At 32.5% G+C, this 27,368-nt stretch overlaps 1 protein-coding gene across 2 annotated transcripts; it reads right to left on the reverse strand.

The window, feature by feature from the left end:
- Window positions 1–4,278: 4,278 nt before the first annotated feature.
- Window positions 4,279–8,253, reverse strand: LOC145048192 (uncharacterized). 2 transcript variants are annotated; one of them, XM_078996625.1, is made up of 8 exons: window positions 8,072–8,252; window positions 7,843–7,973; window positions 7,539–7,696; window positions 7,363–7,435; window positions 6,843–7,037; window positions 6,521–6,614; window positions 4,839–5,255; window positions 4,279–4,733 (listed from the first exon to the last, which is right to left on the reverse strand). In XM_078996625.1, the coding sequence occupies exons 2-8, from the start codon at window positions 7,966–7,968 to the stop codon at window positions 4,579–4,581; spliced, it is 1,218 nt and encodes a 405-aa protein (XP_078852751.1). In that variant the 5' UTR covers window positions 7,969–7,973; window positions 8,072–8,252; the 3' UTR covers window positions 4,279–4,578. The 2 variants fall into 2 exon arrangements, with proteins under 2 accessions (XP_078852751.1, XP_078852750.1); XM_078996624.1 differs by having other exon boundaries at window positions 4,279–5,255; window positions 8,072–8,253.
- Between the last annotated feature and the right edge of the window lie 19,115 nt (window positions 8,254–27,368).

Here is a 27,368-nt window from a genome sequence, read left to right on the forward strand (position 1 = left end):
TGTTTCAACTTTACTATTTTATCATTCAAATTATTCATACTATTTTTTTTTGCAACCTTGATGTGAAAAGTTGATTGGATTTATTGAGTTGTTTTGTTTTGCTTTTGAAAGAATACAATATGATTAATTTGTATTACAATGATGATTTCTCATTCATTTTCAAATTACATTGTGGTTAAAGAGGAAGGATTTAAGTAGTATTTATGTTTTACTAAATTTCATAATTCAAGAATGAAAACAAAAAGTATTATTTAAATGTGTGAAAATATTAATTTTTATTACTTATTAAGATATAAGTCATGTATTGAAACTAAAAAATGGCCGGGTTGTTTAAAAGTTACTTTTTTTTTTGTGTAATTAGAACTTACTAAATTTAGCAAAACTTTGTTTAATTTTAATATAAAAAAGATCTTGAGTAGATATTATCTTTTTCTAATAATCGACTAGGAATGAAATTTGAATCCTTTGCTTAATTTAAAAGAATGATTAAATCACTCTATTGATGAAAAAGATCGCGGGTAAATATAGTTTATTTTCTATTTTAACTATCCAGATGTTTATTAATATACTACTATATAAAATTTTCAATATTATAAAAACAAGTACAGTTTAGTATTTGTTCGATTTAATAAGTTTATTTATTTTTTTAATAATTTAACACTAAAACTTTTTTTTTTTTTATTTTTTTTTAATGGAAATCATTTAAGTAAACAAATAATCTTCCAATTGCCTTTTGTAAATCATTGTTAAACCTAATATCATTTGAAGACAAAAATAAACAGATTAATAACTTTGTTAACGGTTAAACAAAAATAAATTAAAATTGTTTTATAAAAAGATGGTCAATTCAATTCTATTTCTTTGCCAACTAAATATACTATTAGAGTGTTTCATTAAATAATTAGGTGTTAAACTCATATATATTGTATGAGTTTATTTAAAATAAAAACTTAAATATTAAATTCTAAACATTTGAAAGTTTGAATTTAAAAGAAAAATAAGAAAATCATTTAATTATTAAAATTAAAGTGCTTTTTCTTTTAAATTTAAATAAATAATTCAGATAAATAAACAAATAAAACTTATAAGATTTTAATTTAGTAATTTTGAAATTAGATAGAAAATTCAGATAGATAAACAAATATGATAAAATGCATTAGAACGTGACAAGCGACAAAATTATTTTTACTTTACGGAGGATTTTTCAGATTCCCTATGATTAACTAGATATTAAATATTGTATTTAATCTAAAATAATCAACTTTTATAATTAACCAAAAACAACTATATATATTTCTACTTTTATCGGAAACAACTTTCTTATATTGCATCACTTATACATTATACCCTAATATGAAATTAAAATATTACAAAAGACCGATTTTAGACATAATTTTATGTTTGTTGTTTTACAAAGGTAAACTTATATTGGATTTGATAACTCTTTTTTATTTAATGCTAAATCCAAAACTCTATGTCCAAAATTCTAATCCATAATAGGTAACATGAAATTTATACTCGAAAAGAAACTATTTCTGGATAAACTACATGTTATTTGTAATTAATATGTTTCTAAAACATAACCATTCATCAAAAGAGAATTACTTGATTAAAGAAAACTATCTAATACCCACCAAAGAAAAACTAATTCTCAAAATTAATTATTATCCAAATAAAAGTATTCACATCCTAAACTATAAACCCCAAACACTAAAACATATACCCTAAACCCTAAAAATAAACTATAAATGAAACTACTTTTCAAAATGTCATATAATTATTTACATATATTAACGAGATATTTAAATGATGAATGATATTTATAATGCATTTTGTGTTATTTGGAATCAAATATGTTATCATGAAATAGAAATGATAACCTGGAAAAACCATCAAAAAGTACCAAAACTGCATGCATGGAGTCCAAACCACCATCAAACTTCAAATCTGAGACTTATGCTTAACAAAAGACTTCAATGATCCATCAAGTTGCAAAATTTATGGATTCCATGCATTCTAACCAAACCATACATGGAGAAAAGTGACTAAAAACTAGATCTAGCATGCTTTAATGAGAAACACAAGAAGTTGAGGACTTACAAAGGTCCAGAAACAATACAAGGTGGTGAGGAGGAGTTTTCTTGATGAAGCAATGCACCAAAGGAACCTTCTTATTAAAAAAGGAGCTAAAAACCACCAAATGAGCTCTCAAGATCAACAATGGAATCTACAATTGATTATGGCATAAAGGGGGTGTTGGAGGTTGAGGGTGTGCAAAACAAGTCCCTCACTTCCTTAAATAGGGCACGAATTATGGAAAAATTAGGGTTAACCTACCGATGGCCGCCACATCGTGACCACTTGCCCGTTACGTTGCGGTTCACAACAATGGATGCATGTATCTTCCTTGAAGGTCACATTGTGAGGCCCGCCCCCTCACATTGTGATCATCCTAAAATTCATTATTTTACATCTTAAATTGGAACAAAGCCATAAATGGACCATTTACTTGAAATAGGTATTACACTACCTTAATGTGGGGGTTGGTCTACCAACATGACTATCATTAAATGACACAGTCCCCTTACATATAGTCCTTAACCTCGTTTTTCATTTTTAGTGAAGAATATATTAATCATTGTTTCTAAAGCATGTAGTTGAATCATTTATTTTCAGCTCATTTTTATTTTTATATTTTTTTCTATGTGAAACTTACTTTATGTACCACTCCTAGTAAGCACATTATCTCTTTCCGAAGTTGTTTTTCAACTCTCCAAGTGTTCTTCACTCATTTCAATCTCTCTTACAAAGAAATTTCTGTCTCCATACAGTTGGTTCCCTTTCAATACGAGGAGTTGTCTCTCTTTACATATCAATATAACTTGATCATCAAAGCTTGCTCGCAGGGGACTTTCCCTAAGGCAAGTTTAACATTCTCTTTCTTGATGCTACTCAGGTTTTATAGTTGGAATCCAAGTGGAATGCTTACCCATCAGACATAAGAGTTAGACGCAACACACAGATAACCGATTACAAGACCCGATGTAACTATATATATATATATATATATATATATATATATATATATATATATATATATATATATATATAGTCACACGCATACACACATATTTGTGGATCATTGTAAGTTTAAAGTCTCTACCTTTATGATTTCATTCCATAGATCTAAACTTTGGGTGAGATATTGGTCTTTGTTAGTCCGTTTTCAAGATGTTTTTTGGAGTTTGGATAATTCCAAAACATTATTCTTGAAATAGAACAACTTTTGGAAACATTAATGGTAGAAAAATGAGTTTCCATGCATTCTTTTTAAGCCGTGCATGTGATTTTTTTCTTAATGGTCACATCTTGAGTTATGGTTAGAGTTTGTGGTTGCCATGGATATGGATAAAGTTAAATGGTTGATTAAGCCATGGATATCCATTAAGATCCTTTTGAAATTCAAATTTGGAAGTTTTAGCTCTTGGTTGAGGGGATTAAGAGCTTTAGAAATAGTTATTGCTAATCCATAGAGCGTGATGTGCCTCTAGAAACCTTACAAAACAATTTTTTCATGTTTTGGGGCGCGAAGTGCCTAGCCTGGTCATATCGTCCATCGTTGATTTTGGCCGTTGACTTTTTTATCACTTTTACTTTTTGTCTAAGTTGGGAGGATTGGGCTATAAACTGAGGTTTGCCTTTGATTGTTATTTAGGTGGTTCGTGAGATTAATTCTTACGGGGAATCGAGTGTGTTTGTCATTTTTCTAGCTTTTCAGTTTCAAGTGATTTTTTCTCGTTATATCGTATGACTGTAGATATTGTATGATAGGATTTAGTTACTCTCAGTGTGTGTTTATACAAGTAGATTATATTAGTCTTTTGTATATATGTTAATTGCTTGATTATATGGTGCACTTATGTCCATGACGGGTTCACGACAGAAACTGTGAATCGAAATACCCATTAAAGTGAGTCAACAGTCAATTATGTTTGAGAGATTGATGACGGAACTACAATATGTTGCGAGTCTATATACCCGACATCAACACGAAACGATAATAGTTGCGAGTTAATTTGCGAAATTGAAATTAATAAGCAATTATAAAAGATCGGAAATATGGACTTTGGACTCTCACGAGGTAACTTAATATTTTTGATTTCTCCATTTATTTTGTAAGCTTTCTTAGTTTGCGAAATTCAAATTAATAGGCAATTCTAAAGTTTTATTTCGTAAACTTGAAATCACAACAATGAAATCCATCCCTCACAATCAACATAAGAAAGAGACAAAACCCAATTGTCCATCGACGATAAATGAAAATAAATTACAATATAAGAAACGTGATTTCGAACTTACACAGTATCATCCGTTGGGATGATAACCCGCATAAAATATGAATTATGACTTTCTAATCAACAATGATAACAACATTTATTGCAAACTATCTGTTGGAAAAGTTTTTTTTTATCAGGAGCATTAAGTTTTTCCAAATTGAAATCATATTTATGTAAGTATGAGCATGTTTTGATCAAACCCCCTTTAATTGATCACCGATTTCTCGATCACTTCAAAAGATCACGCATGATCTTCAGGTATAGGAAGATCAAGTTTTGAGCAAACAAATCGAATAATCTCCGAGGTGGGTAAATTCATGAAAGACATCTTGTTTACAGTCACAGCAATAGAAAACCTATTATTTATGTCACAATATCCCGTTGAACCACCTAAGCCTGCATGACCAAATCCAATCACCAAACCATCAGTCGTCTTAACCCTCCCAAACCCGAGCCCAAATTTTGCATTTGGCAAGATTAAATCCTTATAATCTCCATTACCCAAGAAAGCATCATGAAGTTTTGATTGTCGTGTGTTAAAGATTTTAGTATTGATTTCATCACTTGCATTGTTGGTTTTGTATTTTTGGTTATTGGATGGGGATGTGGGGTGGTGAGGGTGGCTTCCGAGTGGTGGAAGAGAAGAGGACGAGTGACGGGTAGGGATGGTGCCACTGTCCATGAGGGCGACATAGTAGCGGTCCAACGCACGGGCTGTGAAGTGGCCATTGGCAGCAGGTAGTATTGCACGGCGGACATCAAGGGTGTTGGATAAGAGAATAAGATCTTCAATCAATTCCGCAGTGAGTGAGGAAGGTGTGGCGGATGCAATTCTAAACTCAGTGTTTGCCAGTAGAGCGGCAAATGTATTGAATTCATTTGTATCAAATGTAAGAGTTGCCAGACGAGATTCCACACCTGGATTATTAGCATAAAAACCAAATTGCTTATGAATTATCAAACATAGCATTTTCTATAGTAATTAAAACCATTATATACCTTTTTGATTGTTTAAAAATCCATTTTACCATGTAAACACAACGTAATTTCACCATTTATAGATTTTAAGACATACCTATTCAAAAAAATGATTATCATTGATTTTTGGAAACTAAATTTTAAAAATGTCTTAAAGTTGTCAAGTAATCGATTTCATATTTTAAAACTGTATCTTACTCATGTTTTCGATATGGTTATGATTACATGCTATCTCATGTTGAATTGATCACCCCTCCTTAAAATTTGAGACGTTTAGCCAAAAATTTAAACATTACTACAATTTTTGTTATGAATTTGCTCCAAATTTATTTTTTTTTACGTATTTTTTAATACTTTTTTATAATTGTTTGTAAGATTTTTTCTTAACTTTTTCCAACTTAAAAAAAAAAAAACCCTACTACAACATTTTTAACTTTTTTCCGCAACTTTTGCATTGCCTTATATAAATTAGCAAACCAATTTTAGTCGCTAATTGTGCAGTACTTGGATTTGATGAAATAACAAAATTGAATAAAAATAATAGGAAATAATAAAAAAGGTGGGTTTGCTAATGTGTATAAGGCAATGCTGTCAATGCAAAAGTTGGAAAATAAAGAGTTAAGAAAATATTCTAAAACAATTATTTGTTTTCTTAAAGCTCGAAAAAAACGTTAAAGAAAAAAAATCTGATAAACCATTATAAAAAAGTCTAAAAAGGTTGTAGAAATATAAATTTTAAAATAAAAAACTAAATTTGGGACGAATTCGTATCGAAATTTTAAATTCGAACCAAATTGTAATAAATATATAAAAGCGGCCAAAAGTATAATATTTAAAAGAGTGCTCACATATCCAGCTTGAGATTATGGAAGGTAATTATACAGAAAACATGAATTGACTACCCTTTTAAAACATAAAATCGGTTAGTTGACAACTTTAACGCGTCTTGAAAAGTTAGTTTCCAAAAACTAGTGAAACCCCTTGGAAAAGCATAAAAAAAAGTAGTTGAGTAGCTAAATTAATAAAATGGTGAAAGCAGGATATTAATTTCTATATTTTAATATCGGTATCGAGGAAAATAAGTTTTAAAATGGTCAAAAACTATATAACGTTTAATCTTTAATCTGTTAAAAAAAAGTTAGGTTGTTAAACTGAGAAATAAACAATAGCTTTTCTTGTTCCATGAGTTTTTACATAAATCTCACCATGAGGAATCCCTATATAAAGCTCTCCCTCCACATTAAGGGGGCGTACAAAAGCTTCCTCTAGAACATCCTGAAATTTTTTCCCACTTACACGCTGCACATTTTAAGATAACATATACATCAATGAAAATAATTAAAAAAAAAAAAAAAAAAGCATCTTCAAGTCATGTAGAACATGATGACACGACACAAAAGGCCGAACAAAGTGGGACTATATGGGACACAAACTCAGTCTAGTTTCTTTTCAAAGTAAAAGACGTAATTACCCTCGTCGTATATCACTAAAAACAGTCGTAAAATAGAAGATGCATGTAAATGTTACCTCAATGATCCCACCACATAGCCATCCATACGAAAAGTAATGATATAATTGTTCACAACCAGGTTCAGTCTCTGGTGTCACCATTGCAATACGTTTTACACACTCATCCCAATCACAAAACAACGCAGGATCATTTTCAGAAATGCCAGCAAGAGCATTGTGCAAACCAGATGTATGATTAAGTATATGATTAACCTGCAAACATTATAAACAAATACATACAAAAAGTATCCCAATAATTTACAGAAAAGGTCCTTGTGAATTTTTATTTTTACAAAAACGGTCCATGTGTCTAGACAAAAATAGTCCGTAGTCCGTACTTAATAGAAAATTTGCGGATTACTCTCCCCACCAACACCCAACACACACACACACAAACACACACAATACATTTTCATGTTTCATCCCTACACTTTATTGTTTTCACACTTTGGCCACGTGAATTTCGTATATTTTCATGTTTGCTCCTTACACTTTGGTAGTTACACAAGGAAAAAAATTTGTTAGGGATGAGGAGAACCTTTATCTCATCTTTTCCATTTGTACCAAACTCAGGCCAAATGTTCGCAACATATTCGTCAAGCTTTAGTTTCCTGTGATTCAAAAATATCATATACTTATTTCCTTTCATGACATAATACCACTTACTAGCTCCTCCTCTTATGGGTGTTAAAAATATGAAATTGACGAATATACCCTTTATCAGCCAGCCAGTGTATCATTCCTGCAGTGACGCCCTTAGTTGTAGAGAAAACGGGAAACAAGGTATTGGGTTGAACTGGACGAGGGTCATCTTTTCCCATGACTCCAGCTGCAGTATCAATGATCACTTTCCCTTCTTTGTATGCACAAACCTAACAAACATAGTAATCAAACATTTTGTAAAATACAATCACAAAACGTATAATTCAAGTGCGTTTGTGCTACAATGAATCAGGTAAAACAAACACTAATTAAAAGCAATATACTAAACCAATTATATTGGAGAAGAGGTATGCACCTGGATTCCAAGTATTTTATCAGCATTCCCTAATTCAATCAAAAGCTCCCGCAGCTTGGCTTCTACATCAGAATGGATTGGAGTTTCACATAACCATTTTGTATCTGTGGATGTTGCGTTATTCATGTTTGCTGAAACAAAAATAGCTAGTAAACTAGGGTTCGTATGTATGTGAGGAAGTGTGATTAAGGAATTAATAGCCACAGGCTACAACAGAGCAAAATCATACCTTTGTGAACAGATTCAGGAAAAGCGCTGATGGTATTTAGATAACTTATTCTCTCGCTGATCGAGGATGGAAAGCCGGAAATTATGTGAAATTCTTATAAATATTCATCTTTCCAACAACGTTGGGAAAGAAATGAACTTTGGGATTAAAACGTTTAACATCTTTCTTATAAATATTCATATATTTTGCTCTTTGCTGTCTGCCAAATATCTCATGCTTTCATTAAAACAAAAGCTAATTTGGCAAAATCTATTTATATACCCCTCTACCCACAAATATTTTCCCTACCTAGTAGTTTTTTAATTTTTAAATTATAAAGATGCTATTAAGAAATTAAGACAATTATATATCATAATAATATTTTTAAAGTAATAGTAATAGAAGTTGATATGATACCGTTGAATAAAGTTGATATTACAACATTCAATATATATACTTAATAATTTCATTTTAACGATTATCAACTATATATATATATATATATATATATATATATATATATATATATATAGGTGGGTTCAATTAAAAAAATAAAAAAGGTTGAGAATAGGGGAATCATTTTCAGCCACTCATTTTATCTAAGCATAGAAAGATACGGTGGCAAACTTGTAAATATGATAACAACCTTCAATCTCAAATACGTATCTGTAGAGAATTAGATTACAGTTCAAACTCATTCATCGTTCATCATCCAAATTTACTTCTCCAACTTTCAACAATCATCCAAATTTCTTAAATTAAACCATCATCAACATCATCCAGTGCTAATCAATCATCGATCTTCATCAATAATCAATACGATTCAACAGTTAACAACAAAAATTCGGTTTTGGTTCCTTTAATTCAACCTTCAATTATGCTTGAATATGCTAATTTTGTAAAACCATGAAACCAAATCTAAAAATAATTTTAAAATACAAAATAAAAAGAAATATCCAAAAATTCTTTTTTTTAATTACTATTTTCGGAACTTTATTTATTTAAAAAATAAAAATAATAATAAAAAAAGTTACCGTTTTTTTCAAAATACGTGAAATATTATACTGTAAATGTTCTAATGTAATTTTTAGAATGTTAAAATATTCTACTAGATTTTGCAAGATATGTAGAATATTCTAATATTCTACTAGAATTTGTAAAAAAAATGCATTAAATTATTTTTTTAATTTTTTTTACAAAATATATATTTCGAAAATAATATTGGAAAAAAATTTCGAAATATTTTAACTATTTTGCATTTTAAAAATGTTTTTGTTTTATCTACTAAATGAGTAGATAGGATTGCATCTTACGGTCTCACAAAATTAGGCCGTCTCATATGAACCAAACTATATATATATATATATATATATATATATATATATATATATATATATATATATATATATATATATATATATAAGTTTTAATGTTTCTTATATTTATTGTGTGCTACAATTCAACAATAAGAATTCAGTAAAAATTAAATTATTATTTAATAAAAAAATAGATATTAAATGATTTCCATAATTAAATGTATATTAAATTATAACCACCATTATAATTCTTTTTTCTAGAAACTAATTAAATTCGGCATTAATATTATAAATAATATTATTTCAGAATAAATTCGCATCTAGTTTTTTATGTATGAGTTCGTATTTTGTTTCATGACTCACTCATTAAAAATTTAACAAAGTTGCCTAAAACATAGAGAACAAGAGTGCAATATAGTAGATTGCAAGTTTATTCTCCAAAAATGAAAGTAAATTCTAACAAAATGAGAGTGTATTCTACTAGAATACACTTCTGTTCTTCATATTTAATACAATTTTGTTGTATTTTAAGTGAATGATTCAATAAACATAACACGAACCAGTACAAGAAAACGTAGATACAAATTCATTCTAAAAAATGTTGTTGATGACATTAATGACGAATTATTTATTTTGCATAAAAAAGATAATTATAATTATGAATATCATTTTATATATACAATTGTGGAAATCATTTAATAGCTATCTTTATTTAATTAAATAATTATTAAATTTTAATAAAATTTTATTGATACATTGTAGCACACAATAAATATAAAAAACACATGAACGTAACTATATATATATATATATATATATATATATATATATATATATATATATAGAGAGAGAGAGAGAGAGAGAGAGAGAGAAAAGTTGGATCGAGTGAGTATTCAAAAATAAGTGAGGACTGCGATAATAAACCTTTGCCGTAGGATTGAAAAAATAAAAGACGGAGATTTAATTTTATTTATCATAAATATCTCATGAGATGATATGGTGTTTTTATAATTATGTATAAGATTTTGACATTTTTCAGCAAAAGTTAATTGTTTGGAGGTTAAATTGGTAAAAGTTAAGAAAAAAAAACTCTCTGCGTATGAATTCCCCCCCCCCCCCCCCCTCTCTTTTCTCTCTCTAACACATATCAAACACTCATTTAGTAATATTTTTTCCGATCCACTTTATTTTTTGCCAATAACTTTTTTCTTCTTTGAAAAGAAATCTAGAAGAAAACCAAAAGTTTTTAAAATTTAATTCTCAATAAAATGAGCATAACCATGAAATTTTGAATTTTTTCTAATTATAAAACCAAGTAAAAAATTCTCAAAAATTATAAAAATTTAAGGTATACTTCTACTTAATATAGTAGTGACATTATAAAAATAAATTTTCTAAAATAAGTATTTAAAGTATATATTTTTTTATTTAAAGAAATATTAATTTTTTTTAAATGTTTGTAACATCCAGACTTTCAGGTGCATTAAGGTGTTTAACTTTGAGGTTTGTGGAGTGACTCAGCAAGTTGTGTGTCCAACTCGTTTAGTAGACTTGAGTTGTCTGTGTGACATTAATGAATGGACTCGACGAGTCAGAGAGTCGACTCGCCGAGTAGGTGCTGGACAGAGAAAACCCAATTTCTCGGGGTTTGGTCCTATTTAAAGGAACTTAAGCCGCCCCATCAACCTCCTTACTTCTAGAGAGAAACCCTAATCGCTTAGAGTGAGCTAAAAGAGAGAAGAGACATAATTTTGGGCATGTTGTGACCTTTTGGAGGAAGAAGTGGAAAGCATCAAAGCTTGGATCAAGAGGAGGCTTTTAGATCCAGAGATTCTTCAGAGTTTTGCTTTACTTGGAGGTGAAAAGATGCTAGCTTGACCATTTCCTGATGAGATCTTGTTTTAGGGAGTTTTTAGGGTTTTCTTACATCTGTCTTGTGTCATGGAGTGATTTGTGCATGGCTTGTGGTTGGAACCTCATATCTGGACTATAAGTGGCCTTATGAGTCCATAGACTCGAGCTTTATTGAGCTGGAGGCAAGCTCTTGTGCATCTAGTCCTTGGTGCATGTATTGGCAGTATGAGCCTTATATGCCATGTATGAACGTAAAGCTTGCAGTTTTACGTGCTATTCGAGCCTTAGGAGGATAGATATGGAGTATAGGGTTGTAGATCTACTTAGAATCGTCTGATTGAGGATTTAGTTTGAATGGACTCGCCGAGTCAATGAGCCGAATCGACGAGTCGGTGAGGGTTTGTCCCGATGAGCTTGATCATGCGATAACTCGGTGAGTTGGGGGTCAACTCGACGAGCTAAGCTGCACCTTCACAATATTTCTGAATAAACGAGTGGACTCGGCGAGTCAGATTAAACATGGACTGTTGACTTGAGTTTGACTTCTGTTGACTTTAAGATTTGGTCAATATGAGTATTGGAGACCATGGAGGGGTAAATTGGTCTTTTACCCAATTCAAGAGTTAGAGAGAGAAGAATAACATTTGGTTACTTCGATTCGAGAATCGAGTATTAATTAGAGATATGTACCCTATGTGTCAAGCAGTGGCTAGTTTGAGGTGTAATTGCTTACGTGTTTCAAGGTGAGTCTTCTCATTATACTTACCATGAGTGGTATCTTTGTGTGACTGAGATGTCTTATTTGTTTATATTGAGTACTGTGATATCCTGCATTATGTCTATGTGATTTATGATGTGTATTATTTTGTGCTTACTAAGATAGGACCGGAGGGTCCACCCAAGTTATGGGACTAGAGGGTCCCACTGAGACACATTGACTGGAGGGTCTCACTATGTTATGGCTTCTGTGTCTGGTATTTTGGGGAACTCACTAAGCTTCGTGCTTACCGTGTTATGTGTTATCTGTTTCATGTTTTTCTCAGGATTACGGGAAGGCACCGACTTGATTGTACACACCAGTGAAAGAGTTATGTTTTGAAGATCCTGGATTTTAATCAAACAATTATTGAGTTGCGATTTCTAAATTAAATAAATGAGATTTTTGTAAAATGTGTTATCATGAGAATTATGCAATTTTAAATGGAATTTTTATTTGAAATTTTATGGTGTTACAAGTTGGTATCAGAGCCTTGGTTTGTGGGATTCGGATGTACCTTCGGGTAAGTCTGGACTCCATCTGAGGATTTTAGAAAAGTTTTCAAAAAGAAAAGATTTTTCTAAAACGAGTAAGAGTTTCTAAGAGAAAAAGCAAGAAGAAGCAATGTTTACAATCAGCTAGAGCCCGAACGGTGATTTCCCAAAGTACCCTTACCTAGCTATGTTATGAGTTATTATTGAGATATTAGTGATGCATGCTAGGTGATACGCTAGGTATTTCATATTTTAGGGCTAGAGTTGCATAATTTGTGACGCTATAGCCTAGGGATTTTGCTATCTGTGATGTGCTTTGAGTATGTGCGGAATAAGAGTAACCAACAAGAATATTTCAGAGGTAGAGTTTTGAATAGAGGAGTAATCTAGGAGAGATACCTAGATGAGCATTGGATGAGCCTACTGAGAGAGTAGTTAGATACCCGTGTGGGGTAGAGTTGCTTGGGTTCGGTGACACCTTTTTGTTGGATTAGTGTCTAAGTCCATAACTATTTTGGTATGTACTTGACCCGATGGTGCATGGTCCTTTTGGGTTGCCTTCACCAAAGCAACTTGATTGGAGAAATGAATAAAGAGAGAGAGGATAATATGATTTATTAATATGTTATAAGAATAATATATTAAAGGAGAAATCATATTTGTTTAATTAATATTGGTCAATAATTAATTAAGAATTAGTTTTGTGATCAAATGTAATTAATTAAACTAGAGGGGCTGATTTGTAATTATGTGATAGTTACAAAATAAGGTAAGGATTATCTTATTTATATGGTGGACGAATTAAAGGTTGGAAAGCCTTAGAATTTGAGTATGATAAGGATTCAAGGATTATCTTATTGGTTGCTTAATGGATAATCAACTAGATAAGGATAATGACTGAAACCCTATCTCTACACCTATATAAACACCCCTAGGGTCATGAATTCGTGAATCCCTTCCCAAGAGGTCCTAGATACGAATTATAACCTCTCACCTCTCTCTTTATACCTTCTTCATTTTCTTATGGTGTTTGTGAGCCATTAGAGGAGTGACACTTGTGACTCTAAGCCTTCCAAAGTCAATACAAGGAGGAATTAGGATTGTTATTGCTATATAACAATCAAGGTATGTTCTTAAACCTAATTATATGTTAATGTCGATTTCCATATGTTAGAATTAGGGTTTATAGTCTTGGATTCAAAGCATGTACAATAGAGAAACCTAGATCCAAGCATTAGGGTTTGTATGAGCACATAGGATGTCTTATGACCAAAACCCATCAGTGGTATCAGAGACTAGCTTGGTTTCAATTGTATTGATGCATTGTATAACTGGAAAATCGTTTTTTGGGCTTTATGGCTGAGGAACTCGGCGAGTACCACAGTGTACTCGACGAGTAGACCTCAACTCGGCGACTACAGTGTGGTAGTCGGCAAGTTCGAGCGTCAGATAATGCTTATGGATAGTTACCTTATCATGTTAGATCAATATAAATCCGATTTTATGATATATATGACTATATTCTTGATATAATTAAAGATAATTATCAATTAACAAGATAATTGTTTCCTTATAAGATAATTGATTAATTATTTTGAGTAAATTGATAAATTGTTTTGCAAGAAATCATTAAATAAATCAAATATGGATAATTATGTGATTAAATGTTAATTTAAAATTATTTGTTATTTGATCCTTGTTGTTATGAAAGGTTTCATATTTTCCCCTTTAGGTTTTATAGTTTAAATTTGAACCTAAAAGTTTTGGAGTTTTAAAATTTAAATAGTTAAAACCCTAATGTTTTGAAAAAGGTTTCAAAACTTGCCCTCAAGTTTTGGAATTTAGAAGTTGATTAAAGGTTTAATTAGGAATGTTAAATTCTAAAACCCTAGTAATGTTTTGAAAAGTTCAAATCACACCCTTATGGTTTTATTAATTAATTAAGGAGTATAATTAAAAGAGATTTAATAAATCCATAAAGGTTTAGGTTAACCTTTTAATCGAATTAAAAGTGTAATTGTTAAAGTCAACCACATAATATTTTAAAAGTATAAAATACACTCTATACTATATATAACATTAAAAGTCTAACATTATATATATGTATGAGTAAAAGTCAGTCTTACCGTTAGTAGGCCTCATTCACGAAGCTGGTCTATAAGGGGTGTTTAAGGAAATTGCCTATAAAATGGCGATTGAATGGGTATCCACTCTTACCTACCGCACTCTTGACTAGTGGAGGGTCGTTAGCCGAACGGGTAGGATAGGACGAAACCTTCCATTATAATTATAATGAAATACCAAGTAACTAAATGTTTTTCGAATTCCCAATCTTAGTTACTTAGGCAAAAAGTGAATTGATGCAATTCCATGAAATTACACTTTGTGCCCTTGCGAAGACGTTAGTGGAGCGTGTGTGGTTTACCGGCACACTAAATGGTTCTAAGAAAAGGTAGCAAAGGGTGACTCAATGTTTGTCATAGTTCGGTGGAGCGTGTTTGGTTTACCGGCACATCGAATAGGTGATTGTAACATGTGAGGGCACCATGTAGTTTGCGTGGTTATTCACACCCGCTTTGTGATCCTCGGCATCCCAGTCACAAACAAGAGGGGCATATCGAGATTTAAACATGCCATTGAAATGTTCAATGAATCTCAAAGGATCTAGGAGTTTTCATAGATTTAAAACTTAAATTTCTTTTTCGTTTTTCATGGTGGAAATTAGTGAATCGTCATTCACTTACCTTCAAATGTTCTCCAATTTGGGTTACGGCATCCCTCTCCCGAGTTGTAGGATATTGTGTTGGATCCTAGCCTTGGAATTTCATTTGGGTGATTTACCAAGGAATTAATCAATCAACTAACTTGAATTCGTTTTTCTCCCGATGTCAAAGTTCGACAACTATGGTCTTCTCAAATCCCGTGGAACAAGCATTCCACATGAAGATGATATTCCACGATTCGATCGAGGAACAAGAAATCATGCTTCACTTCCTCCTCCTCCTCCAATTATTCTCCCTAACCCACAAGATTGTAAAATTGAAAGGTTCAATATCACTCAAGCCCTTTTGGCAAGTAAACATAAAGAGGGCAAGTCGGTGTGTGCACACGTCTTAGGGATGAAGTCACACATTGATAGGTTAAGAATGATGGGATCCGTTGTCGGTGAAGAGATGGATGTTGATTGGGTTCTTCAATCACTTCCTAACTCATATAGTGAGTTCGTAAGAAAGTACTATATGATGAACCGCGACGTGACCCTTATAGATTTCACCTATATGCTTATTGCTGCTGAATCAACAATGGTTTGGCGCAATAGAAAAGCAAAGTTGATTGGTGAATCTGCCTTCAAGACCTCTATGGATATAGACAATGGCAATGAAAGACATGCAATGATCGAAAAGTTTGATCGTAAGAGAAAGGCGATGTCTGAAGTAGTTCCATGTGTTGTTCCAAAGGAGTCAATTTGCTTTTATTGCCAAGAGAAGGGGCATTGGAGACGAAGTTGCCCTATTTACCTAAGAGATCTAAGAGATGGGAGAGTCAAAAGTATGACTACGCTTTAGGTAAGAATCCACTATCTAACTCCATTAAGTTCCTATTCATTGATTCTTAATACATGATGTGATAAGATTACATTTGAATGTTGTGTAGGATCGGTGAAAAGAAAGGAAGCTTGATAAGAGAGCAAGATGAATCTAATCACAAGAGATGGATCTCGATCTCATGGACTTGAATATTGGATTTTGAGCTTAGATAGTTATGATAGAGTTGTTAGAAATTTTCTTTTTACATAGTTTTCAATAGATTGTGCATTGTAAGGACAAATGCTTTTTCGCTGCTTTTATAAATAAAATAAATTTTGTTTGACTTATTTATTTATTTATTTACTTCCTTGCAATGAAATCGTTATGAAAATTGATGTTTGCATATTTCTACAACGAATGGATATGATTCTTAGTTATGTTATGGAAATGTCAAAAATTTACCAAATAGGGAGAGTTTCTCATCGCCCAAGTTTCAATTGGACAGAAACTTGGAATCATGCAACGTGGATGCACGATGAATGAGAAATTTCGTATTTGGAAATTGGACTAATTCATTGACAAAGTGTCAAGTGAAGGACTAGGAGATCGAGTACACAAAGTTGTGTGTTGATCAAGTTCACCATAAGAGTAACAAAGATATTCGTCATGATTTACTAAAGGCTTAGTAAATATGATTACACTTACAAGATTAAGTGTAATTTTGAATTGATTAAAGGGTTTAGATCAATAGCAAAACGAATAAGAAGAATCAAGTAGGCAGAAAGATAAGAGGTTCTCCATTCTAAGAAGAAGGGAGAGTAGCTTTTATGCTTTATGATAGGTCTTAATGATTAAGAACCATATCTCAATTGATCCTCTAAGTGAGTCTTGGTATAATTGTATGTCCAAGAAGAGGAATCAAAGATTGAAGAAATGGTCAAATCAATAAGTCAATCATACTTCATTCCAAAACAAGTCTTAAAGTCAAGACTGTGACATTGAGTGAATAGTATTAAGAAGGTTTATAACATTCATCAATTGGGGAAAGTTGTGATGTCTTGGATAAGACAAAGACCAAATAAGACCAAAACTATGGAGTGTTTTGTTTTGACAAAAGCTACACTAACTCTTGAATATTTGTTTGTCAAGAAATGTTTATTGACAAAAGAATCTTATATGTCAAGGAGTCAGTGGGAGTCTTAATGGTCTTGAAAGGTTTCAAGAACAAATCAAATAAACCTTATTGATCATCACTAGCACACGAGTTGAGGTTTACAACCTATCGTGAAGACATTATTTTGTTTATGTGCCAATCCAATCGAGTTAATTATGCATGTGAGTCCTATGAGTTCTCATTTGAATGCATAAAAGGCAAGGACCTTGATCAATGGAAAGTACATTGATAGGAAAAGGTGAGCTGCTTAAGCACTTGGAAGACGTGGTGGGCAGCTGTGCTACCATAAGGCAAGAAATCAAGATTAAGGAAGTTCGATCCATATGAGTTTGAATTTGTCGTAAACTTTGGTTTTAACAAATCCACATGGATAGGAACACATACACCGTTTAAATCTAAGTGTCATAAGATTTCCTCCTTCATGAAAATGATTGTGAGAAAAATGCTTTCACTAAGAAAGATTTTAAAAGATAGTGATTGTAAAATTGCATTCTCGAATTCGATCATGGTTACGGCATCCCTTTCCATAATTTGAATTGTGAGGTTTGGCAATTAGTCTTAATTGTTAAGACACACATATGAACTATCTAAGGCAAAATTGTATAAGTTCAAGAAGCCTTGATAAAAGATTATCAAAGCACTAAGTATTAGAAACATGAACTTAAGAAATTCAATAAGTATTGTTTTTCTGAAAGTTAAGATGTTTATAAATACATGTCGAAGGTAGTGCGAGCATAAGTGTTATGTTTTATAATAATCATCATGATAGTGGGAGCATAAATGTTATGATTGTATGATTATTAAGGCACGTATTGCATAGTTAGCAATATTAATTATAGAAAACAAGAGTCATACTTTGCAAAGTTGTAATGTTGTTTTGCTATAATTAAGGGAGAGAATATTATGCTTCATTTCAAATCTAAAGGATTAGGTTGAGAAATGTTAATAAACTTAGTCAAGGGTACATAGTGTGTTCTTAAAATTTCGATTATGATTACGGCATTCCTCTTCACAATTCGAATTTTGAGAACATAGCAAATAAAACATTGTGCATCGTGTCCCATACGCTATGGGTATAAGATCGATTGCAAATGCTTTAATGTTTGACCATTCTAAAATTTTCCAAATGTCTAGTGCATTTAGAGGGAAAAGGGACTAGAATTGGTTTTGACTAAAATAATTAAACAACTATCAAAGGACAATCCAAAGTTCGACGAGGATTGGTCGCTTGTGAGTAGTTGGAAGGATAGTATTGGAAATTATCGAAATGTTTCCATATTGGATGGACAATATCGACATCATTACGAATAGATAAGATTCTATTAAGAAATGAGTTGTCATATGGAAAATATGGAAGCGTGTCCATATTAGGAAGTAAATATTGAAAATCGATGACTAGATTAGAAACCTTTATGCAAAAGGATGTTCAAAGGAATGTACTTTGAGTGAGAGACATCGTATCTAAGGAATTGTCTTGTAACAATCTCCGATAGAGGACTTTGTAATATCATTGGCAATAGTCTTTGAGACTTTGGTGCAGTGACATTACAAAAGGATCGTTGAATAAAGTGTTAGAATCTAGTAGATTCTATAAGTAACAAGAATTTGATATTCTTACACTTAAGAAAATGGATTTGGAGTTGTAAAATGAGAATGATTGGAAACGTGTTCAATTTGTCTATTTCACAAAAGTAAGAACCATAGGTAAACATTGTGTGCATGCTAGGAGCATGGGACAAGTGTAATAATTCAAGTATAAAGTTGATTACCCGAAATGACAAATAATGAGTAATCGATATGGTGATAAATAAAACGTGTTTTGTTTATACTTAAAGGTTTGAGGCCATATGGGATTAGTATTATTCTTGTGTTTCACCTTGCATGTTTTGACTTCCAGAATAATTGAGTTTATTAAGAATAATTGAATTATTCAAACGGGCCACAGTCGTTCATATGTTGGAAGTAGATATGAATGAAGACTGTCATGAATTGGTGTGTGGATTGTCTAGAAAAGTATTAGACATAAGCAAATGTTTGCTGCAATGTTCATGAGTGCTTATGAATATGATTTGAGCATTGGATTAAACCCACGCTCACTTGGATCACTCCATGAATTGTATTACGAGTGATTAGTGAGAAGATAACATCTTATATTCTTGAAACCGAGATGTGTGAGTTGTATCTTGTGAATCGGTTGCACATTGATAATATGTAAACGCACCAGTAACTTGGTGTTATAAAACATATTGTTGTGTGTAATTCGGTGAGTGAGTGCAAGCGAGCATTGTATCAAAGTTTATCCGTTCGTCTTATCCAAAGTAGGATAAAAGCGATATCTTTGGGCCCCTCGATGGTTTAGTGATGACATACGTAAATGTTCGGCCGGGCTAGGGCTAATTTGATTTGTTCAATTAGTCTGTCGTCATAAATCGGAAATTGAGATATAGTACAAAGAGAATGATATGAAATCATATCTCATACGATATCTAGAATGGAGGAATATATGATCCCTTATCTAAGGACACGCGTATCTGATATGATCAGAGTTGACAGTGGCTTTGGAAAGCTACGATTGCAGATCAGGATCTGAAGTCATATTCCACGATTCGATCGAGGAACAAGAAATCATGCTTCACTTCCTCCTCCTCCTCCAATTATTCTCCCTAACCCACAAGATTGTAAAATTGAAAGGTTCAATATCACTCAAGCCCTTTTGGCAAGTAAACATAAAGAGGGCAAGTCGGTGTGTGCACACGTCTTAGGGATGAAGTCACACATTGATAGGTTAAGAATGATGGGATCCGTTGTCGGTGAAGAGATGGCTGTTGATTGGGTTCTTCAATCACTTCCTAACTCATATAGTGAGTTCGTAAGAAAGTACTATATGATGAACCGCGACGTGACCCTTATAGATTTCACCTATATGCTTATTGCTGCTGAATCAACAATGGTTTGGCGCAATAGAAAAGCAAAGTTGATTGGTGAATCTGCCTTCAAGACCTCTATGGATATAGACAATGGCAATGAAAGACATGCAATGATCGAAAAGTTTGATCGTAAGAGAAAGGCGATGTCTGAAGTAGTTCCATGTGTTGTTCCAAAGGAGTCAATTTGCTTTTATTGCCAAGAGAAGGGGCATTGGAGACGAAGTTGCCCTATTTACCTAAGAGATCTAAGAGATGGGAGAGTCAAAAGTATGACTACGCTTTAGGTAAGAATCCACTATCTAACTCCATTAAGTTCCTATTCATTGATTCTTAATACATGATGTGATAAGATTACATTTGAATGTTGTGTAGGATCGGTGAAAAGAAAGGAAGCTTGATAAGAGAGCAAGATGAATCTAATCACAAGAGATGGATCTCGATCTCATGGACTTGAAGATTGGATTTTGAGCTTAGATAGTTATGATAGAGTTGTTAGAAATTTTCTTTTTACATAGTTTTCAATAGATTGTGCATTGTAAGGACAAATGCTTTTTCGCTGCTTTTATAAATAAAATAAATTTTGTTTGACTTATTTATTTATTTATTTACTTCCTTGCAATGAAATCGTTATGAAAATTGATGTTTGCATATTTCTACAACGAATGGATATGATTCTTAGTTATGTTATGGAAATGTCAAAAATTTACCAAATAGGGAGAGTTTCTCATCGCCCAAGTTTCAATTGGACAGAAACTTGGAATCATGCAACGTGGATGCACGATGAATGAGAAATTTCGTATTTGGAAATTGGACTAATTCATTGACAAAGTGTCAAGTGAAGGACTAGGAGATCGAGTACACAAAGTTGTGTGTTGATCAAGTTCACCATAAGAGTAACAAAGATATTCGTCATGATTTACTAAAGGCTTAGTAAATATGATTACACTTACAAGATTAAGTGTAATTTTGAATTGATTAAAGGGTTTAGATCAATAGCAAAACGAATAAGAAGAATCAAGTAGGCAGAAAGATAAGAGGTTCTCCATTCTAAGAAGAAGGGAGAGTAGCTTTTATGCTTTATGATAGGTCTTAATGATTAAGAACCATATCTCAATTGATCCTCTAAGTGAGTCTTGGTATAATTGTATGTCCAAGAAGAGGAATCAAAGATTGAAGAAATGGTCAAATCAATAAGTCAATCATACTTCATTCCAAAACAAGTCTTAAAGTCAAGACTGTGACATTGAGTGAATAGTATTAAGAAGGTTTATAACATTCATCAATTGGGGAAAGTTGTGATGTCTTGGATAAGACAAAGACCAAATAAGACCAAAACTATGGAGTGTTTTGTTTTGACAAAAGCTACACTAACTCTTGAATATTTGTTTGTCAAGAAATGTTTATTGACAAAAGAATCTTATATGTCAAGGAGTTAGTGGGAGTCTTAATGGTCTTGAAAGGTTTCAAGAACAAATCAAATAAACCTTATTGATCATCACTAGCACACGAGTTGAGGTTTACAACCTATCGTGAAGACATTATTTTGTTTATGTGCCAATCCAATCGAGTTAATTATGCATGTGAGTCCTATGAGTTCTCATTTGAATGCATAAAAGGCAAGGACCTTGATCAATGGAAAGTACATTGATAGGAAAAGGTGAGCTGCTTAAGCACTTGGAAGACGTGGTGGGCAGCTGTGCTACCATAAGGCAAGAAATCAAGATTAAGGAAGTTCGATCCATATGAGTTTGAATTTGTCGTAAACTTTGGTTTTAACAAATCCACATGGATAGGAACACATACACCGTTTAAATCTAAGTGTCATAAGATTTCCTCCTTCATGAAAATGATTGTGAGAAAAATGCTTTCACTAAGAAAGATTTTAAAAGATAGTGATTGTAAAATTGCATTCTCGAATTCGATCATGGTTACGGCATCCCTTTCCATAATTTGAATTGTGAGGTTTGGCAATTAGTCTTAATTGTTAAGACACACATATGAACTATCTAAGGCAAAATTGTATAAGTTCAAGAAGCCTTGATAAAAGATTATCAAAGCACTAAGTATTAGAAACATGAACTTAAGAAATTCAATAAGTATTGTTTTTCTGAAAGTTAAGATGTTTATAAATACATGTCGAAGGTAGTGCGAGCATAAGTGTTATGTTTTATAATAATCATCATGATAGTGGGAGCATAAATGTTATGATTGTATGATTATTAAGGCACGTATTGCATAGTTAGCAATATTAATTATAGAAAACAAGAGTCATACTTTGCAAAGTTGTAATGTTGTTTTGCTATAATTAAGGGAGAGAATATTATGCTTCATTTCAAATCTAAAGGATTAGGTTGAGAAATGTTAATAAACTTAGTCAAGGGTACATAGTGTGTTCTTAAAATTTCGATTATGATTACGGCATTCCTCTTCACAATTCGAATTTTGAGAACATAGCAAATAAAACATTGTGCATCGTGTCCCATACGCTATGGGTATAAGATCGATTGCAAATGCTTTAATGTTTGACCATTCTAAAATTTTCCAAATGTCTAGTGCATTTAGAGGGAAAAGGGACTAGAATTGGTTTTGACTAAAATAATTAAACAACTATCAAAGGACAATCCAAAGTTCGACGAGGATTGGTCGCTTGTGAGTAGTTGGAAGGATAGTATTGGAAATTATCGAAATGTTTCCATATTGGATGGACAATATCGACATCATTACGAATAGATAAGATTCTATTAAGAAATGAGTTGTCATATGGAAAATATGGAAGCGTGTCCATATTAGGAAGTAAATATTGAAAATCGATGACTAGATTAGAAACCTTTATGCAAAAGGATGTTCAAAGGAATGTACTTTGAGTGAGAGACATCGTATCTAAGGAATTGTCTTGTAACAATCTCCGATAGAGGACTTTGTAATATCATTGGCAATAGTCTTTGAGACTTTGGTGCAGTGACATTACAAAAGGATCGTTGAATAAAGTGTTAGAATCTAGTAGATTCTATAAGTAACAAGAATTTGATATTCTTACACTTAAGAAAATGGATTTGGAGTTGTAAAATGAGAATGATTGGAAACGTGTTCAATTTGTCTATTTCACAAAAGTAAGAACCATAGGTAAACATTGTGTGCATGCTAGGAGCATGGGACAAGTGTAATAATTCAAGTATAAAGTTGATTACCCGAAATGACAAATAATGAGTAATCGATATGTTGATAAATAAAACGTGTTTTGTTTATACTCAAAGGTTTGAGGCCATATGGGATTAGTATTATTCTTGTGTTTCACCTTGCATGTTTTGACTTCCAGAATAATTGAGTTTATTAAGAATAATTGAATTATTCAAACGGGCCACAGTCGTTCATATGTTGGAAGTAGATATGAATGGAGACTGTCATGAATTGGTGTGTGGATTGTCTAGAAAAGTATTAGACATAAGCAAATGTTTGCTGCAACGTTCATGAGTGCTTATGAATATGATTTGAGCATTGGATTAAACCCACGCTCACTTGGATCACTCCATGAATTGTATTACGAGTGATTAGTGAGAAGATAACATCTTATATTCTTGAAACCGAGATGTGTGAGTTGTATCTTGTGAATCGGTTGCACATTGATAATATGTAAACGCACCAGTAACTTGGTGTTATAAAACATATTGTTGTGTGTAATTCGGTGAGTGAGTGCAAGCGAGCATTGTATCAAAGTTTATCCGTTCGTCTTATCCAAAGTAGGATAAAAGCGATATCTTTGGGCCCCTCGATGGTTTAGTGATGACATACGTAAATGTTCGGCCGGGCTAGGGCTAATTTGATTTGTTCAATTAGTCTGTCGTCATAAATCGGAAATTGAGATATAGTACAAAGAGAATGATATGAAATCATATCTCATACGATATCTAGAATGGAGGAATATATGATCCCTTATCTAAGGACACGCGTATCTGATATGATCAGAGTTGACAGTGGCTTTGGAAAGCTACGATTGCAGATCAGGATCTGAAGTCATATTCCACGATTCGATCGAGGAACAAGAAATCATGCTTCACTTCCTCCTCCTCCTCCAATTATTCTCCCTAACCCACAAGATTGTAAAATTGAAAGGTTCAATATCACTCAAGCCCTTTTGGCAAGTAAACATAAAGAGGGCAAGTCGGTGTGTGCACACGTCTTAGGGATGAAGTCACACATTGATAGGTTAAGAATGATGGGATCCGTTGTCGGTGAAGAGATGGCTGTTGATTGGGTTCTTCAATCACTTCCTAACTCATATAGTGAGTTCGTAAGAAAGTACTATATGATGAACCGCGACGTGACCCTTATAGATTTCACCTATATGCTTATTGCTGCTGAATCAACAATGGTTTGGCGCAATAGAAAAGCAAAGTTGATTGGTGAATCTGCCTTCAAGACCTCTATGGATATAGACAATGGCAATGAAAGACATGCAATGATCGAAAAGTTTGATCGTAAGAGAAAGGCGATGTCTGAAGTAGTTCCATGTGTTGTTCCAAAGGAGTCAATTTGCTTTTATTGCCAAGAGAAAGGGCATTGGAGACGAAGTTGCCCTATTTACCTAAGAGATCTAAGAGATGGGAGAGTCAAAAGTATGACTACGCTTTAGGTAAGAATCCACTATCTAACTCCATTAAGTTCCTATTCATTGATTCTTAATACATGATGTGATAAGATTACATTTGAATGTTGTGTAGGATCGGTGAAAAGAAAGGAAGCTTGATAAGAGAGCAAGATGAATCTAATCACAAGAGATGGATCTCGATCTCATGGACTTGAAGATTGGATTTTGAGCTTATATAGTTATGATAGAGTTGTTAGAAATTTTCTTTTTACATAGTTTTCAATAGATTGTGCATTGTAAGGACAAATGCTTTTTCGCTGCTTTTATAAATAAAATAAATTTTGTTTGACTTATTTATTTATTTATTTACTTCCTTGCAATGAAATCGTTATGAAAATTGATGTTTGCATATTTCTACAACGAATGGATATGATTCTTAGTTATGTTATGGAAATGTCAAAAATTTACCAAATAGGGAGAGTTTCTCATCGCCCAAGTTTCAATTGGACAGAAACTTGGAATCATGCAACGTGGATGCACGATGAATGAGAAATTTCGTATTTGGAAATTGGATTAATTCATTGACAAAGTGTCAAGTGAAGGACTAGGAGATCGAGTACACAAAGTTGTGTGTTGATCAAGTTCACCATAAGAGTAACAAAGATATTCGTCATGATTTACTAAAGGCTTAGTAAATATGATTACACTTACAAGATTAAGTGTAATTTTGAATTGATTAAAGGGTTTAGATCAATAGCAAAACGAATAAGAAGAATCAAGTAGGCAGAAAGATAAGAGGTTCTCCATTCTAAGAAGAAGGGAGAGTAGCTTTTATGCTTTATGATAGGTCTTAATGATTAAGAACCATATCTCAATTGATCCTCTAAGTGAGTCTTGGTATAATTGTATGTCCAAGAAGAGGAATCAAAGATTGAAGAAATGGTCAAATCAATAAGTCAATCATACTTCATTCCAAAACAAGTCTTAAAGTCAAGACTGTGACATTGAGTGAATAGTATTAAGAAGGTTTATAACATTCATCAATTGGGGAAAGTTGTGATGTCTTGGATAAGACAAAGACCAAATAAGACCAAAACTATGGAGTGTTTTGTTTTGACAAAAGCTACACTAACTCTTGAATATTTGTTTGTCAAGAAATGTTTATTGACAAAAGAATCTTATATGTCAAGGAGTCAGTGGGAGTCTTAATGGTCTTGAAAGGTTTCAAGAACAAATCAAATAAACCTTATTGATCATCACTAGCACACGAGTTGAGGTTTACAACCTATCGTGAAGACATTATTTTGTTTATGTGCCAATCCAATCGAGTTAATTATGCATGTGAGTCCTATGAGTTCTCATTTGAATGCATAAAAGGCAAGGACCTTGATCAATGGAAAGTACATTGATAGGAAAAGGTGAGCTGCTTAAGCACTTGGAAGACGTGGTGGGCAGCTGTGCTACCATAAGGCAAGAAATCAAGATTAAGGAAGTTCGATCCATATGAGTTTGAATTTGTCGTAAACTTTGGTTTTAACAAATCCACATGGATAGGAACACATACACCGTTTAAATCTAAGTGTCATAAGATTTCCTCCTTCATGAAAATGATTGTGAGAAAAATGCTTTCACTAAGAAAGATTTTAAAAGATAGTGATTGTAAAATTGCATTCTCGAATTCGATCATGGTTACGGCATCCCTTTCCATAATTTGAATTGTGAGGTTTGGCAATTAGTCTTAATTGTTAAGACACACATATGAACTATCTAAGGCAAAATTGTATAAGTTCAAGAAGCCTTGATAAAAGATTATCAAAGCACTAAGTATTAGAAACATGAACTTAAGAAATTCAATAAGTATTGTTTTTCTGAAAGTTAAGATGTTTATAAATACATGTCGAAGGTAGTGCGAGCATAAGTGTTATGTTTTATAATAATCATCATGATAGTGGGAGCATAAATGTTATGATTGTATGATTATTAAGGCACGTATTGCATAGTTAGCAATATTAATTATAGAAAACAAGAGTCATACTTTGCAAAGTTGTAATGTTGTTTTGCTATAATTAAGGGAGAGAATATTATGCTTCATTTCAAATCTAAAGGATTAGGTTGAGAAATGTTAATAAACTTAGTCAAGGGTACATAGTGTGTTCTTAAAATTTCGATTATGATTACGGCATTCCTCTTCACAATTCGAATTTTGAGAACATAGCAAATAAAACATTGTGCATCGTGTCCCATACGCTATGGGTATAAGATCGATTGCAAATGCTTTAATGTTTGACCATTCTAAAATTTTCCAAATGTCTAGTGCATTTAGAGGGAAAAGGGACTAGAATTGGTTTTGACTAAAATAATTAAACAACTATCAAAGGACAATCCAAAGTTCGACGAGGATTGGTCGCTTGTGAGTAGTTGGAAGGATAGTATTGGAAATTATCGAAATGTTTCCATATTGGATGGACAATATCGACATCATTACGAATAGATAAGATTCTATTAAGAAATGAGTTGTCATATGGAAAATATGGAAGCGTGTCCATATTAGGAAGTAAATATTGAAAATCGATGACTAGATTAGAAACCTTTATGCAAAAGGATGTTCAAAGGAATGTACTTTGAGTGAGAGACATCGTATCTAAGGAATTGTCTTGTAACAATCTCCGATAGAGGACTTTGTA

Source organism: Lactuca saligna, chromosome 5 (genome assembly GCF_052625555.1).
Source record: "Lactuca saligna cultivar CGN05327 chromosome 5, ASM5262555v1, whole genome shotgun sequence".
Taxonomy (NCBI): domain Eukaryota; kingdom Viridiplantae; phylum Streptophyta; class Magnoliopsida; order Asterales; family Asteraceae; genus Lactuca; species Lactuca saligna.